Here is a 16,460-nt window from a genome sequence, read left to right on the forward strand (position 1 = left end):
ATTAAAGCCACCAATAGAAGCACGGCTTGTGTTGGCGCATGCGCACTAGGGAGAAGAAGCGCGCAAAGCGCCATGTTAAGTGAGGGAGGCAGAGTGAGGGAGTGACGTCACAGCCAGGGAAGCCACGCCCACTTTCTCCCTCAGGACGCGCCGCCATTTTGGAGCCGCCGCCGCTCCCTGAGGTAACGCCGAGGGGGCGACCCCGCCTCAAATTTGGGGGGTCGAAAATGCCCCAAAAACACCCAAAAATACCCAAAAAAACCCTCCCAGACTTGGGGGGAGGGGGTTAAGGGGCGCCACACCCTCAAACTCATCTGGAGACCCCACCCAAAATTCCCTGAATTTTGGCTTTTTCCCCCCGGTTCATGTTCCAGACTCGCCGAATTGGCTTCGAAAATGTCCCAAAAATTCTCCAAAATCCTCCCAGATTTGGGGGTTAAAGGGTCCAAAACCCACCCTAAATTTGCGGGAGCTGAGGAGGCTTCAAGACCCCCAAAACTCCTCCAAAATCCTCCCCAATTTTTAGGAGGTTAAAAAACCCCAGACCGTCGAAACACCCCCAAAATTGGGTGTAAAAAAAACCCTAAATTCTCTCAGATTTGGGGCTTTTAAGTTGATGCAAACCTTCCAAATTTGGGGTTTATAGAAGCAAAAAAAAAACCACCTCCAAAATACCCCTGAAGTTGCCCAAATTTAGCTCAAATCCACCCGAAATTGTGTCAGAAACCCTGAAATTTCCGAAAATCTCCCCAAATTTTCTCTTTTCTCGCCCCCAGGTGATGCCAGACTCTCCCAAAGCCCCCCCAGATTTGGGGTCTCTGCAGGTGAGCCCCCCTCAAACCCCAAAATCTCCTCAAATCCCCCCAAAATTCCCTTAAATATCCCCAAAATCTCCTCAAATCTCCGCAAATCTCCTCAAATCTCCCCAAAATTCCCTTAAATCCCCCCAAAATTCCCTCAAATCTACCCCAAAATTCCCTCAAACCCCAAAATCTCCTCAAATCTCCCCAAAATTCCCTTAAATATCCCCAAAATTCCCTCAAATTTCCCCAAAATTCCCTCAAATCTCCCCCAAATCTCCTCAAACCCAAAATCCCTTCAAATCTCCCCAAAATTCCCTTAAATCCCCCCAAAATCCCCTCAAACCCCAAAATCTCCTCAAATCTCCCCAAAAATCCCTTAAATATCCCCAAAATTCCCTCAAACCCCAAAATCTCCTCAAATCTCCCCAAAATCTCCTCAAATCTCCCCAAAATTCCCTCAAATCTCCCCCAAATCCCCCCAAATCCCTTCCAAACCCCCAAATTTCCCCAAATCCCCCAAATTTCTCCCACAAATTCCCCCATCCCCCTAAATCCTTCCTTAAACCCCCCAAATCTCCCAAATTTGTCCCAAATATCCCAAATTTCACCCTCATATCCCCAAAATCTTCCAGATTTGTCCCAAATTTCTCCCTCAAATCCCCAAAATCTCCCAAATTTGTCCCAAATTTCTCCCTCAAATCCCCAAAATCTCCCAGATTTCTCCCAAATCTCCTGAATTTCTTCCTCAAATCCCCAAATTTCTCCCAAATCTCCCAAATTTCTTCCTCAAATCCCCCAAAATCTCCCAAATTTCTCCCTCAAATCCTCCAAAATCTCCAGATTTTGTCCCAAATTTCTCCCTCAAATCCCCAAAATCTCCCAAATTTGTCCCAAATTTCTCCCTCAAATCCCCAAAATCTCCAGATTTTGTCCCAAATATCCCAAATTTTTCCCTCAAATCCCCAAAATCTCCCAAATTTCTCCCAAATTTCCGAAATTTCTCCCTCAAATCCCCAAAATATCTTGATTTTGTCCCAAATTTCTCCCTGAAATCCCCAAAATCTCCCAAATTTCCCCCAAATTTCTCCCTGAAATCCCCAAATTCTCCCAAATTTGTCCCAAATTTCTCCTTCAAATCCCCAAAATCTCCCTAATTTGTCCCAAATTTCTCAAATTTCTCCCTCAAATCCCCAAAATCTCCCAAATTTGTCCCAAATTTCTCCCTCAAATCCCCAAAATCTCGCAGATTTCTCCCAAATCTCCTGAATTTCTTCCTCAAATCCCCAAATTTCTCCCAAATCTCACAAATTTCTTCCTCAAATCCCCCAAAATCTCCCAAATTTCTCCCTCAAATCCCCAAAATCTCCCAAATTTCTCCCAAATTTTTCCCTCAAATCCTCAAAATCTCCCAAATTAGTCCCAAATCTCCCAAAATTTTCCCTCAAATCCCCAAAATCTCCCAAATTTGTCCCAAATTTCTCCTTCAAATCCCCAAAATCTCCCTAATTTGTCCGAAATTTCTCAAATTTCTCCCTCAAATCCCCAAAATCTCCCAAATTTGTCCCAAATTTTTCCCTCAAATCCTCAAAATCTTCCAAACTAGTCCCAAATCTCCCAAATTTCTCCCTCAAATCCCCAAAATCTCCCAAATTTCTCCCAAATTTTTCCCTCAAATCCTCAAAATCTCCCAAATTTGTCCCAAATCTCCCAAAATTTTCGCTCAAATCCCCAAAATCTCCCAAATTTGTCCCAAATTTCTCCTTCAAATCCCCAAAATCTCCCAATTTTCTCCCAAGTCTCCCAAATTTTTCCCTCAAATCCCCAAAATCTCCCAAATTTCTCTCAAATTTCTCCCTCAAATCCCCAAAATCTCCCAAATTTCTCTCAAATTTCTCCCTCAAATCCCCAAAATCTCCCAAATTTCTCCCAAATCTCCCAAATTTCTCCCTCAAATCCCCAAAATCTCCCAAATTTTTCCCTCAAATCCCCAAAATCTCCCAAATTTGTCCCAAATTTCTTCCTCAAATCACCCAAAATCTCCCAAATTTCTCCTTCAAATTCCCAAAATCTCCAGATTTTGTCCCAAATTTTTCCCTCAAATCCCCAAATTCTCCCAAATTTCTCCCAAATTTCTCCCTCAAATCCCCAAATTCTCCCAAATTTGTCCCAAATTTCCCCAAATCCCCCAAATTTCTCTTTCAAATCCCCCAAAATCACCCAAAAAATTCCTCAAAAATCACCCAAAGTCATTATAAAAAACATCCAAAAAATCCTCAAAAACACCCCAAAAATCCCATTAAAATCCCCCCAAAATGACCCAAAAATTTCCAAGAAATCCATTTAAAATTCCCCAAATATTGGGGAGCTGAGCCCCAAATTCCCCTTAAAAATCATCCCAAAAATCACCCGAAAACCACCCAAAAAATCCCATAAAATTCCTAAAAAATCACCTAAAATAAGCCAAAAGTATCCCCAAAAATCCCTCAAGAAATCCCATAAAATTCCTTTAAAAATCACCCAAAATAAATCAAAAATATCCCCAAAGATCCTCCCAAAAACCACTCAGAAATGCCCCCAAAAAATCCCTAAAAATTCCCAAAAATATAATAAAAAAATCCCTTTAAAATCCTGAAAATCTCCCCCAAAATCCCCCTAAATAATTCAAAAAATCCAATTAAAAATCCCCTTAAAATCCCATAAGATCCATTTGAAAGTCCCATAAAATCCCAAAAAAAATCCCCTAAAATAATTCAAAAACCCACCCAAAAATCCCTTAAAATTCCTAAAAAATCCCCAAAAATCTCGCAAAAAATGAAGTAAAAATGCCTAAAAATCACCCCCAAAATCCCATGAAGGTTCCCCAAAAAAATCCCCAAAAAGCACCAAAAAATCCCATAAAAATCCTCCAAAAAATCTCCAAAAATCACTCAAAAATCCCCCAAAAATCAGCCAAAAAATCAGCCAAAAAACACCCAAAAATCTCAAAAAATCACTCAAAAATCACCCAAAAAATCCCCCCAAAATCACCCAAAAATCACAAAAAAAATCCCCAAAAATCACTCAGAAATCACCCAAAAAATCCCCAAAAATCACCCAAAAATAATTAAAAAACCATCAAAAAATCACCAAAAAATTGCATTAAAATCACTCAAAAATCACCCCAAAAATTATCCAAAAATCACTAAAAAATCCCATAAAAATCACCCCAAAATCCTCAAAAAATCTCCAAAAATCACTAAAAAAATCCCCCAAAATCACCCAAATAACGCTCAAAAAATCTCCAAAAATCACTCAAAAATCACCCAAAAAATCTTTAAAAAAATCTCCAAAAATCACCCAAAAAATCTCCATAAAATCTTAAAAATATCTCCAAAAATCCAAAAAAAATCACCAAAAATCACCCAAAATTCGTTTTAAAAATCACCAAAAATCCTCAAAAAAATCTCCAAAAAAATCCCATAAAAGTCAGCTAAAAATCACTCAAAAATCACGCAAAAAATCTCCAAAAATCACCCAAAAATCACCCAAAAATCACCCAAAAAATCTCCAAAAAATCTCCAAAAATCTCAAAAAATCCAAAAAAAATCTCCAAAAATCACCAAAAAATCACCCAAAAAATCACCAAAAATCCTCAAAAAAATCTCCAAAAATCCCATAAAAATCAGCTACAAATCACTCAAAAATCACCCAAAAAATCTCCAAAAAATCTCCAAAAATCACCCAAAAAAGCCCCAAAAATCCCTCAAAAACCACCCAAAAAATCTCCAAAAAATCCCATAAAAATCCACAGAAAATCCCCAAAAATCACTCAAAAATCACCCAAAAAATCACCAAAAATCCTCAAAAAATCTCCAAAAAATCCCATAAAAATCAGCTAAAAATCCCCAAAAATCACTCAAAAATCACCCAAAAAATTCCAAAAAAACCTCAAAAAAATCTCCAAAAAATCCCATAAAAATCCACAAAAATCGCTCCAAATCTCCCAAAAATCACCCCAAAAATCAGCTAAAAATCTCAAAAAATGCCCCAAAAATCACCCAAAAATCCTCAAGAAATCACCCAAAAATCACCCCAAAATCACTAAAAAATCACCTCAAAATCCCCAAAATTCCCCCAAAAAATCACCAAAAATCCTCAAAAAAATCTCCGAAAAATCCCATAAAAGTCAGCTAAAAATCACACAAAAATCAACCAAAAATCTCCAAAAAATCTCCAAAAAACACCCAAAAATCACCCAAAAAATCTCCAAAAAATCTCCAAAAATCCGAAAAAAATCACCAAAAATCACCCAAAAATCCCCAAAATTCCCCCAAAAAATCACCAAAAATCCTCAAAAAAATCCCATAAAAATCCCACAAAAATCAGCTAAAAATAACTCAAAAATCACCCAAAAAATCTCCAAAAAATCCCCAAAAATCACCCAAAAATCACCTAAAAAATCTCCAAAAAAATCTCCAAAAATCCGAAAAAAATCACCCAAAAATCCCCAAAATTCCCCCAAAAAATCACCAAAAATCCTCAAAAAAATCCCATAAAAATCCCACAAAAATCAGCTAAAAATAACTCAAAAATCACCCAAAAATTCTCCAAAAAATCCCCAAAAATCACCCAAAAATCACCTAAAAAATCTCCAAAAAAATCTCCAAAAATCCGAAAAAAATCACCAAAAAGTCACCAAAAATCCCCAAAATTCCCCCAAAAAATCACCAAAAATCCTCAAAAAAATCCCATAAAAATCCCACAAAAATCAGCTAAAAATAACTCAAAAATCACCCAAAAAATCCACCAAAAATCACTCAAAATTCCCCCAAAAATCAACCAAAAAATCCCTAAAAATCCCTAAAAAATCCCCCAAAATCCTAAAAATCACCCAAAAATCACCCCAAAAATCACCCAAAAAATCATCAAAAGTGCACAAAAAAAATCTCCTAAAAATCAGCTACAAATCACTCAAAAATCACCCAAAAAATCCCCCAAAATCCCCCAAAAATCCCCAAAAAATCCCCAAAAATCCTCCAAAAAATCTCAAAAAAATCTCCAAAAATCACCCAAAAATCACCCAAAAAATCACCAAAAATCCTCAAAAAATCTCCAAAAATCCCATAAAATCAACTAAAAGTCACCCCAAAAATCTCCAAAAAATCATCCAAAAATCACCCAAAATTCCTTTAAAAAATCACCAAAAATCCTCAAAAAAATCTCCAAAAATCCCATAAAAATCAGCTAAAAATCACTCAAAAATCACCCAAAAAAACTCCAAAAAATCTCCAAAAGTCCGAAAAAAATCACCAAAAATTACCCAAAATTCCCCCAAAAAATCATCAAAAATCCTCCAAAAAATCTCCAAAAAATCTCCAAAAATCACCAAAAAATCACCCAAAAAGTCACCAAAAATCACCCAAAAAATCACCCAAAAATCCTCAAAAAATCTCCAAAAAATCCCATAAAAATCAGCTAAAAATCACCCAAAAATCACCCAAAAAAACTCCAAAAAATCTCCAAAAATCCGAAAAAAATCACCAAAAATCACCCAAAATTCCCCCAAAAAATCCCCCAAAATCCTCAAAAAAATCTCAAAAAAATCTCCAAAAATCACCAAAAAATCACCCAAAAAGTCACCAAAAATCTCCAAAAATCCCCAAAAAATCACCAAAAATCCTCAAAAAAACTCCAAAAAATCTCATAAAAATCAGCTAAAAATCCTCCAAAAAATCTCAAAAAAATCTCCAAAAATCACCAAAAAATCACCCAAAAAATCCCTAAAAAATCCCCAAAAATCACCCAAATCACTCAAAAATCCCCCAAAAAATCCCCCAAAATCCCCCAAAAAATCTCCAATAATCACACAAAAATCCCCCAAAAATCTCCCAAAAAATCTCCAAAAAATCCCATAAAATCAACTAAAAATCACCCCAAAAATCACCCAAAAAAACCCCAAAAATCACTCAAAAATCACTCAAAAATCACCAAAAATCCTAAAAAAAATCTCCAAAAAATCCCATAAAAATCCACAAAAAATCCCCAAAAATCACTCAAAAATCACCCAAAAAATCACCAAAAATCCTCAAAAAATCTCCAAAAAATCCCATAAAATCAACTAAAAATCACCCCAAAAATCTCCAAAAAATCCCCAAAAATCACCCAAAAAGTCTCCAAAATATCTCTAAAAATCACCCAAAAAATCACCAAAAATCACCCAAAAATCCCAAAAAATCCCCCAAAATTATCTTTTATTTTTTTTTGCCCCAAATCCCCGTTTTTCCCCCCAAATTCCCGATGTTCCCGTTGCCCGCAGGAGCTGCGCGCCGCCCTGCAGGGGGCGCTGCTGCAGCGCCCGGCCGAGCCCGAGCCGCCCGAGCTGGCGCCGCTGCTGCGGCTGCCGCTGCCGCCCGGCCGGAAGCTGCAGCTGCTGCCGGGGGCGCGCCTGCTCCGCGACAACCTGGCCTGGGTGAGAGCGGCGGGCAATGGGGGGCAATGGGGTTCAATGGGGGTTTAATGGGGGGCAATGGGGTTTTATGGGGTTTTATGGGGTTTTAATGGGGTTCAATGGGGGTTCAATGGGGGTTTAATGGGGTTCAATGGGGGTTAATGGGGTTCAATGGGGGTTCAATGGGGGTTTAATGGGGTTCAATGGGGTTTTAATGGGGTTTTATGGGGTTTTAATGGGGTTCAATGGGGGTTCAATGGGGGTTTAATGGGGTTCAATGGGGGTTAATGGGGTTCAATGGGGGTTTAATGGGGGGCAATGGGGTTTTATGGGTTTTAATGGGGTTCAATGGGGGTTCAAGGGGAGTTAATGGGGTTTAATGGGAGTTAATGGGGTTCAATGGGGGTTTAATGGGGTTTAATGGGGTTTTATGGGGTTTGAATGGGGTTTGAATGGGGTTTTAATGGGGGTTCAAGGGGAGTTAATGGGGTTCAATGGGGGTTAATGGGGTTCAATGGGGGTTTAATGGGGGGCAATGGGGTTTAATGGGGTTTTATGGGGTTTTAATGGGGTTCAATGGGGGTTCAAGGGGAGTTAATGGGGTTTAATGGGAGTTAATGGGGTTCAATGGGGTTCAATGGGGTTTTAATGGGGTTTAATGGGGTTTTAATGGGGTTCAATGGGGTTCAATGGGATTTAATGCAGTTTGAATGGGATTTAATGGGGGTTAATGGGGTTTAATGGGGTTCAATGGGGTTTTAATGGGGTTTAATGGGGTTTTATGGGGTTTGAATGGGGTTTTAATGGGGTTCAATGGGGGTTCAAGGGGAGTTAATGGGGTTTAATGGGAGTTAATGGGGTTCAATGGGGTTCAATGGGGTTCAATGGGGTTTTAATGGGGTTTAATGGGGTTTTAATGGGGTTCAATGGGGGTTCAAGGGGAGTTAATGGGGTTTAATGGGAGTTAATGGGGTTCAATGGGGCTTGAATGGGGGTTAATGGGGTTTGAATGGGCGTTTAATGGGGTTTGAATGGGATTTAATGGGGGTTAATGGGGGGCAATGGGGTTTAATGGGTTTTAGTGGGGTTTTAATGGGGTTTTAAAGGGATTTAATGGGGTTTAATGGGGGTTAATGGGGTTTAATGGGGTTTAATGGGGTTTAATGGGGTTCAATGGGGTTCAATGGGGGCGAATGGCAGTTAATGGGGTTTAATGGGGTTCAATGGGGTTTAATGGGGTTCAATGGGGTTTTTATGGCGTTTAATGGGGGTTAATGGGGTTTAATGGGGTTTTATGGGGGTTCAATGGGGGTTAATGGGGGTTTGAATGGGGTTTAATGGGGTTTGAATGGGGTTTAATGGGGGTTAATGGGGTTTAATGGGGGTTAATAGGGTTCAATGGGGATTCATGGGGGTTCAATGGGGTTTAATGGGGTTTTAATGGGGTTTAATGGGGTTCAATGGGGATTCATGGGGGTTCAATGGGGTTTAATGGGGTTTGAATGGGATTTAATGGGGTTAATGGGGTTCAATGGGGTTTGAATGGGGGTTAATGGGGGTTAATGGGGGCAATGGGGTTCAATGGGGTTTGAATGGGGTTAATGGGGTTCAATGGGGTTTGAATGGGGTTAATGGGGTTTAATGGGGTTTAATGGGAGTTAATGGGGTTCAATGGGGTTTGAATGGGGGTTAATGGGGTTTGAATGGGCATTTAATGGGGTTTAATGGGGTTTAATGGGGTTTTAATGGGAGTTAATGGAGTTCAATGGGGTTTGAATGGGGGTTAATGGGGTTCAATGGGGGTTAATGGGGTTCAATGGGGTTCAATGGGGTTCAATGGGGGCGAATGGCAGTTAATGGGGTTTAATGGGGTTCAATGGGGTTTAATGGGGTTCAATGGGGTTTTTATGGCGTTTAATGGGGGTTAATGGGGTTTAATGGGGTTTTATGGGGGTTCAATGGGGGTTAATGGGGTTTGAATGGGGGTTAATGGGGTTTGAATGGGCGTTTAATGGGGTTTAATGGGGTTTAATGGGGTTTTAATGGGAGTTAATGGAGTTCAATGGGGTTTGAATGGGGGTTAATGGGGTTCAATGGGGGTTAATGGGGTTCAATGGGGTTTTAATGGGGGTTAATGGGGTTTTAAAGGGATTTAATGGGGATTAATGGGGTTTTATGGGGTTTTAATGGGGTTCAATGGGGGTTCAAGGGGAGTTAATCGGGTTTAATGGGAGTTAATGGGGTTCAATGGGGCTTGAATGGGGGTTAATGGGGTTTGAATGGGGGTTAATGGGGTGTTAATGAGGTTTAATGGGGTTTAATGGGGGTTAATGGGGTTAATGGGGTTCAATGGGGTTTGAATGGGGGTTAATGGGGTTTAATGGGGATTAATGGGGGTTAATGGGGGTTAATGGGGTTTAAAGGGGTTTTATGGGGTTTAATGGGGTTTAATGGGGTTTAATGGGGTTTAATGGGGTTTTAGTGGGGTTTTAATGGGGTTTTAATGGGGGTTAATGGGGTTCAATGGGGTTTAATGGGGGTTTAATGGGGTTTTAAAGGGATTTTATGTGGTTTAATGGGGTTTAATAGGTTTTTATGGCGTTTAATGGGGTTTAATGGGGTTTTTATGGCATTTAATGGGGTCTAATGGGGTTCAATGGGGTTTAATGGGGTTTTATGGGGGTTAATGGGATTCAATGGGGATTAATGGGGTTTTTATGGCATTTAATGGGGTCTAATGGGGTTCAATGGGGTTTAATGGGGGTTAATGGAATTCAATGGTTGTTAATGGGGATCAATGGGGGTTAATGGGGATCAATGGGGGTTAATGGGGTTTAATGGGGTTTTAATGGGGGTTAATGCGGTTTAATGGGGGTTAATGGGGATTAATGGGGGTTAATGGGGGTTAATGGTGTTAATGGGGTTAATGGGGATTAATGGGGTTTAATGGGGGTTCAATTGGGGGTTAATGGGGATTAATGGGGTTTAATGGGGGTTCAGTGGGGGTTAATGGTGGTTAATGGGGATTAATAGGGTTTTATGGGGTTTTAGTGGGGTTTTAATGGGGTTTTAATGGGGTTTTAATGGGGTTAATGGGGTTCAATGGGGTTAATGGGGTTCAATGGGGGTTAATGGGTTTTTTAATGAGGTTTTAATGGGGTTTTTATTGGGATTTTAATGGGGTTTTTATGGGGTTTTGTGGGGACTTACTGGGGTTTTGTGGGGTTTTTGTTCCCCTTTTTAATCAGATTTTTCTCAATTTTCCCACAATTTTCACCAAATTTTCGCTGAATTTTCGTGGAATTTCCTGAAATTCTGGGAATTTTCCTTTTCCCCAATTTTCCTCTTCCCAGAATTCCAAAATACCCCAAAATTTTTCTGTTTCTTTCCCATTTTAATCCATTTTTAATCGAATTTTAAGCAAATTTTTGTCAATTTTCCACAATTTTCACCAAATTTTCCCTCATTTTTTGTGGAATTTTTTGAAATTTTGGGAATTTCCCTTTTCCCAAATTCCCTCTTCCCAAAATTCCAGAATATCCCAAAATCCTTCACTCTTTTCCCCCATTTCAATCAATTTTAATCAGTTTTTAATCAAATTTTAACCAATTTTTCACCAAATTTTTATCAATTTTTCCACAATTTCCACCAAATTTTCCCTGATTTTTTGTGGAATTTTTTGAAATTTTGGGAATTTTCCTTTTCCCAAAATTTCCTCTTCCCAGAATTCCAAAATACCCCAAAATTTTTCTGTTTCTTTCCCATTTTAATCCATTTTTAATCAAATTTTAAGCAAATTTTTGTCAATTTTCCACAATTTTCACCAAATTTTCCCTGATTTTTTGTGGAATTTCTTGAAATTTTGGGAATTTCCGTTTTCCCAAATTCCCTCTTCCCAAAATTCCAGAATATCCCAAAATCCTTCACTTTTTTCCCCCATTTCAATCAATTTTAATCAATTTTTAATCAAATTTTAACCAATTTTTCACCAAATTTTTATCAATTTTTCCACAATTTTCACCAAATTTTCCCTGATTTTTTGTGGAATTTCTTTAAATTTTGGGAATTTCCCTTTTCCCAAATTCCCCCTTCCCAAAATTCAGGAATAACCCAATTTTTTTCCTGATTTTTTCCCGATTTCAATCAAATTTTAATCAAATTTTTGTCAATTTTCCCACAATTTCCACCAAATTTTCCCTGATTTTTTGTGGAATTTTTTGAAATTTTGGGAATTTCCCTTTTCCCACATTTTCCTCTTCCAAAAATTCTGGAATATCCCAAATTTTTTCTGTTTTTTTTCACATTTCAATAAATTTTTAATCGAATTTTAATCAAATTTTCCTCAATTTCCCCACAATTTTCACCAAATTTTCGCTGTTTTTTTGTGGAATTTCCTGAAATGTTGGGAATTTCCCTTTTCCCGAATTTCCCTCTTCCCAAATCCCCCCAAATCCCCTCCCACCCCTCCCCGTTTCAACCCCAATTTTCCGCCTTTTTTCGCCAAATTTTCGCCAAATTTTCACCGATTTCCTCCAAATTTTTTTTGGGAATGCCCCAAAATTCCGGAATTTTCTCTTTTCCCAGAATCCCCAGGGCCTCCCGCACGGCCTGGAGCGGCTGAGGACGGCGCTGAACATTCTGGAAAAATACGGGCGGAACCTTCTGAGCCCCCGCCCGCCCCGGCACTGGAGGGGGGTCCGGTTCGGCAACCCCGTCTTCAAATCCACCGTGGGAGCCATCCAGGTGGGAATTCCCCCAAAAAATTCCCAAAAATCCCCAAAAATCCCCGTTTTCCGGAAAAAAAATGGCTTTTTCCCAAAAAAAAAATGAGGTTTTTCGGCGAAAAAATGGATTTTTTTTGCGAAAATTTGGATTTTTTGCCCCAAAATTTGCATTTTTTGGCCCCAAAAATCCACGGAAAAACACCCAAAATTCACCTGGGCAGAGTTAACAAAATTGAAATTCGTTTTTTTTACCAAAAAATCCCTTTTTGCCCCAAAAAAATCCATTTTTCCAAAAAAGAACGAGTTTTTTAGGTGAAAATTTGGATTTTTTGCCCCAAAATTTGCATTTTTTGCCTCATAAATCCGCTGGAAAACGCCCAAAATTCATTTGAGCAGAGTAACAAATTTGAAATACGTTTTTTTTACCAAAAAATTCCTTTTTTCCCCCCAAAAAATGAGTTTTTTTGGCGAAAAAATTGGATTTTTTTGGCGAAAATTTGGATTTTTTTGGCGAAAATTTGGATTTTTTGCCCCAAAATTTGCATTTTTTGCTTCATAAGTCCGCTGGAAAACGCCCAAAATTCACCTGGGCAGAGTTAACAAAATTGAAATTCGTTTTTTTTACTAAAAAATCCCTTTTTTCCCCAAAAAAATCCATTTTTCCAAAAAAGAACAAGTTTTTTTAGGTGAAAATTTGGATTTTTTGCCCCAAAATTTGCATTTTTTGCCTCATAAATCCGCTGGAAAACGCCCAAAATTCATTTGAGCAGAGTAAGAAAATTGAAATTTGTTTTTTTTACCAAAAAATTCCTTTTTTCCCCCCAAAAAATGAGTTTTTTTGGCGAAAAAATTGGGGTTTTTTGCGAAAAAATGGATTTTTTGCCCCAAAATTTGCATTTTTTGCCCCATAAATCCACTGGAAAAAGCCCAAAATTCATTTTGGTAGAGCTAAAAAAACTTAAATTCCCTTTTTTTTCCCAAAATTTTAATTTTTTACCCCAAATTTTGTGAATTTTTTACCCCAAAAATCTGATTTTTTTACCAAAAATTCCCATTTTTCCTTCAAAATTCCCATTTTTTTTCTCCCTAAAAATCACCAGAGAACACAAAAAATCCCCCAAATTTTCTCAGGAATCCCAAAATTCCATTTTTTCCCAAAATTTCCTTCTTTTTCTCAAAAAAATCCCTTTCTTCCCCCAAAAAATAAGTTTTTTTTTTTTTTACCAAAAATTGGATTTTTTGCCCCAAAATTTGCATTTTTTGCTTCATAAATCCACAGAAAAACACCCAAAATTCACCTGGGCAGAGTTAAGAAAATTGAAATTTGTTTTTTTTTACCAAAAAATTCCTTTTTTCCCCCCAAAAAATGAGGTTTTTTGGCAAAAAAATTGGATTTTTTTGGCGAAAATTTGGATTTTTTTTGCCCCAAAATTTGCATTTTTTTTTCATAAATCCGCTGGAAAATTCTCAAAATTCACCTGGGGAGAATTAACAAAATAAAAATTTGTTTTTTTGACCAAAATTTTAATTTTTTACCCCAAAATTTGTGCTTTTTTTTTTTGCCCAAAAACCTGATTTTTTTTTTTAACCAAAAAATTGAATTTTTCCTCTCTAAAATTCCCTTTGTTTCCTCCCCAAAAATCCCCAAAATTTCCCTGGGAATGCCCAAAATTCCCTTTTTTTACCCCAAAATTTCCCCTTCTCCCAGTCCAAACCAGTCCAAACCAGTTCAAACCAGTTCAAACCAGTTCAAACCAGTCCAAACCGGTCCAAACCAGTCCAAACCAGTATAAAAAATCCCCATTTTTCCCTATTTTTCCCAATTTTTAACCCTTTAACTCCATCCCATCACCCCCAAATCCACTCCCAGTCCCTCCCAGTCCCTCCCAGTATAAACCAGTAAGGCCAAACCCCAAACCAGTATAAACCAGTATAAACCAGTAACCCCAAACCCCAACCAGTACAAACCAGTACAAACCAGTATAAAAAATCCCCAATTTTCCCCATTTCCCCCCATTTTTAACCCTTTAGCCCCCATCCATCACCCCCAAATCCACTCCCAGTTTGTCCCAGTCCCTCCCAGTCCCTCCCAGTTCCCTCCCAGTCCAAACCAGTAAGCCCGAAGCCCAAACCAGTATAAACCAGTATGGACCAGTATGAAAAATCCCCATTTTCCCCCATTTTCCCCATTTTTCCTCATTTTTAACCCTTTAATCCCCTCCCATCACCCCCAAATTCCTTCCCAGTTCACCCCAGTTCCCTCCCAGTACAAACCAGTGCCCCCCAACCCCAAACCAGTACAAACCAGTACAAACCAGTACAAACCAGTACAAACCAGTAACCCCAAACCCCAAACCAGTATAAACCAGTATAAAAAAATCCCAATTTTTCCCCATTTTCCCCCATTTTCCCCATTTTTAACCCTTTAATCCCCTCCCATCACCCCCAAATCCCCTCCCAGTCCCTCCCAGTTCCCTCCAACACCCTCCCAGTGCCCCCAACTCCAAACCAGTACAAACCAGTATAAACCAGTAACCCCAAACCCCAAACCAGTACAAACCAGTATAAAAAATCCCCATTTTCCCCATTTTTAACCCTTTAACTCCTTCCCATCACCCCCAAACCCCTTCCCAGCCCCTCCCAGTCCCTCCCAGTGCCCCCCAACCCCAAACCAGTCCAAACCAGTAACCCCAAACCCCAAACCAGTCCAAGCCAGTAACACCCAAAGCCCAAACCAGTATAAACCAGTCCAAACCAGTAACACCCAAAGCCCAAACCAGTATAAACCAGTATAAAAAATCCCCATTTCCCAAATTTCCCCCCATTTTTCCCCCATTTTTAACCCTTTAACTCCCTCCCATCACCCCCAAACCCCCTCCCAGTCCCTCCCAGTTCCCTCCCAGTATCAACCAGTAACCCCAAACCCCAAACCAGTACAAACCAGTACAAACCAGTACAAACCAGTAACCCCAAACCCCAAACCAGTGTAAACCAGTATAAAAACCACCAATTTTTCCCCATTTTCCCCCATTTTCCCCCATTTTTAACCCTTTAACTCCCTCCCATCGCCCCCAAACCCCCTCCCAGCCCCTCCCAGTTCCCTCCCAGTATAACCCAGCGCCCCCCAAACCCCAAACCAGTCCGAACCAGTCCAAACCAGTAAGGCCCAGTTTGCAGGGCGGCCGGGAGGTGCTGAAGCTGCTGGGCTACACCGAGGAGTCGGGGGAGGGGCTGAGCTTCCCCCCTCCCCCCCACGGGCCCCACCCCCCGCTGGTGGCCGCCGTCACCGCCGACGTGCTGGTGCTGCGCGCCGAGCTCGACCGGCTCCTACTGGTTTGTACTGGTTTATACTGGTTTGGGGTTTGGGGTCACTGGTTTGGACTGGGAGGGAACTGGGAGGGACTGGGAAGGGGTTTGGGGGTGATGGGAGGGGGTTAAAGGGTTAAAAATGGGGGAAAATGGGGGAAAATGGGGATTTTTTTATACTGGTTTATACTGGTTTGGGCTTTGGGCATTACTGGTTTGTACTGGTTTGGGGTTTGGGGTCACTGGTTTGGACTGGGAGGGAACTGGGAGGGACTGGGAGGGGATTTGGGGGTGGTGGGAGGGAGTTAAGGGGTTAAAAATGGGGAAAAATGGGGGAAAATGGGGATTTTTTTATACTGGTTTGGACTGGTTTGGGCTTTGGGCGTTACTGGTTTGTACTGGTTTGGGGTTTGGGGTTACTGGTTTGTACTGGGAGGGAACTGGGAGGGGCTGGGAAGGGATTTGGGGGTGATGGGAGGGGGTTAAAGGGTTAAAAATGGGGGAAAATGGGGAAAAATGGGAGAAAATTGCAGGTTCGTTATACTGGTTTATACTGGTTTATACTGGTTTGGGGTTGGAGGGAACTGGGAGGGCACTGGGAAGGGGTTTGGGGGTGGTGGGAGGGAGTTAAAGGGTTAAAAATGGGGGAAAATGGGGGAAAATGGGGATTTGTGGTTACTGGTTTATACTGGTTTATACTGGTTTGGGGTTTGGGGTTACTGGTTTATACTGGTTTATACTGGGAAGGCACTGGGAGGGTGTTGGGAGGGAACTGGGACGGGGTTTGGGGGTGATGGGAGGGAGTTAAAGGGTTAAAAATGGGGAAAAATGGGGGAAAATGGGGAAAAATGGGGATTTGTGGTTACTGGTTTATACTGGTTTATACTGGTTTGGGGTTTGGGGTTACTGGTTTGTACTGGGAGGGAACTGGGAGGGACTGGGAAGGGGTTTGGGGGTGGTGGGAGGGGGTTAAAGGGTTAAAAATGGGGGAAAATGGAGAAAAATGGGGGAAATTGTTTTTTTTTTATACTGGTTTATACTGGTTTCATACTGGTTTGGGGTTTGGGGTTACTGGTTTGGACTGGGAGGGGCTGGGAGGGGGTTTGGGGGTGTGGGGAGGGAGTTAAAGGGTTAAAAAAGGGTTAAAAATGGGGGAATTTGGGATTTTTTTATACTGGTCCATACTGGTCCATACTGGTC

At 40.2% G+C, this 16,460-nt stretch overlaps 1 protein-coding gene across 1 annotated transcript in view; it reads left to right on the forward strand.

The window, feature by feature from the left end:
- Window positions 1–72: 72 nt before the first annotated feature.
- RNF31 (ring finger protein 31) overlaps window positions 73–16,460 on the forward strand; it is a 31,648-nt gene continuing 15,260 nt past the window's right edge. The window contains exons 1-6 of the mRNA XM_053968646.1: window positions 73–79; window positions 145–182; window positions 777–824; window positions 7,099–7,251; window positions 11,815–11,973; window positions 15,132–15,287. Of these exons, the coding sequence (XP_053824621.1) occupies window positions 73–79; window positions 145–182; window positions 777–824; window positions 7,099–7,251; window positions 11,815–11,973; window positions 15,132–15,287 (561 nt within the window). The remainder of the gene's footprint in view (window positions 80–144; window positions 183–776; window positions 825–7,098; window positions 7,252–11,814; window positions 11,974–15,131; window positions 15,288–16,460) is intronic.

This window comes from Vidua chalybeata, chromosome 38 (assembly GCF_026979565.1).
Source record: "Vidua chalybeata isolate OUT-0048 chromosome 38, bVidCha1 merged haplotype, whole genome shotgun sequence".
NCBI lineage: Eukaryota > Metazoa > Chordata > Aves > Passeriformes > Viduidae > Vidua > Vidua chalybeata.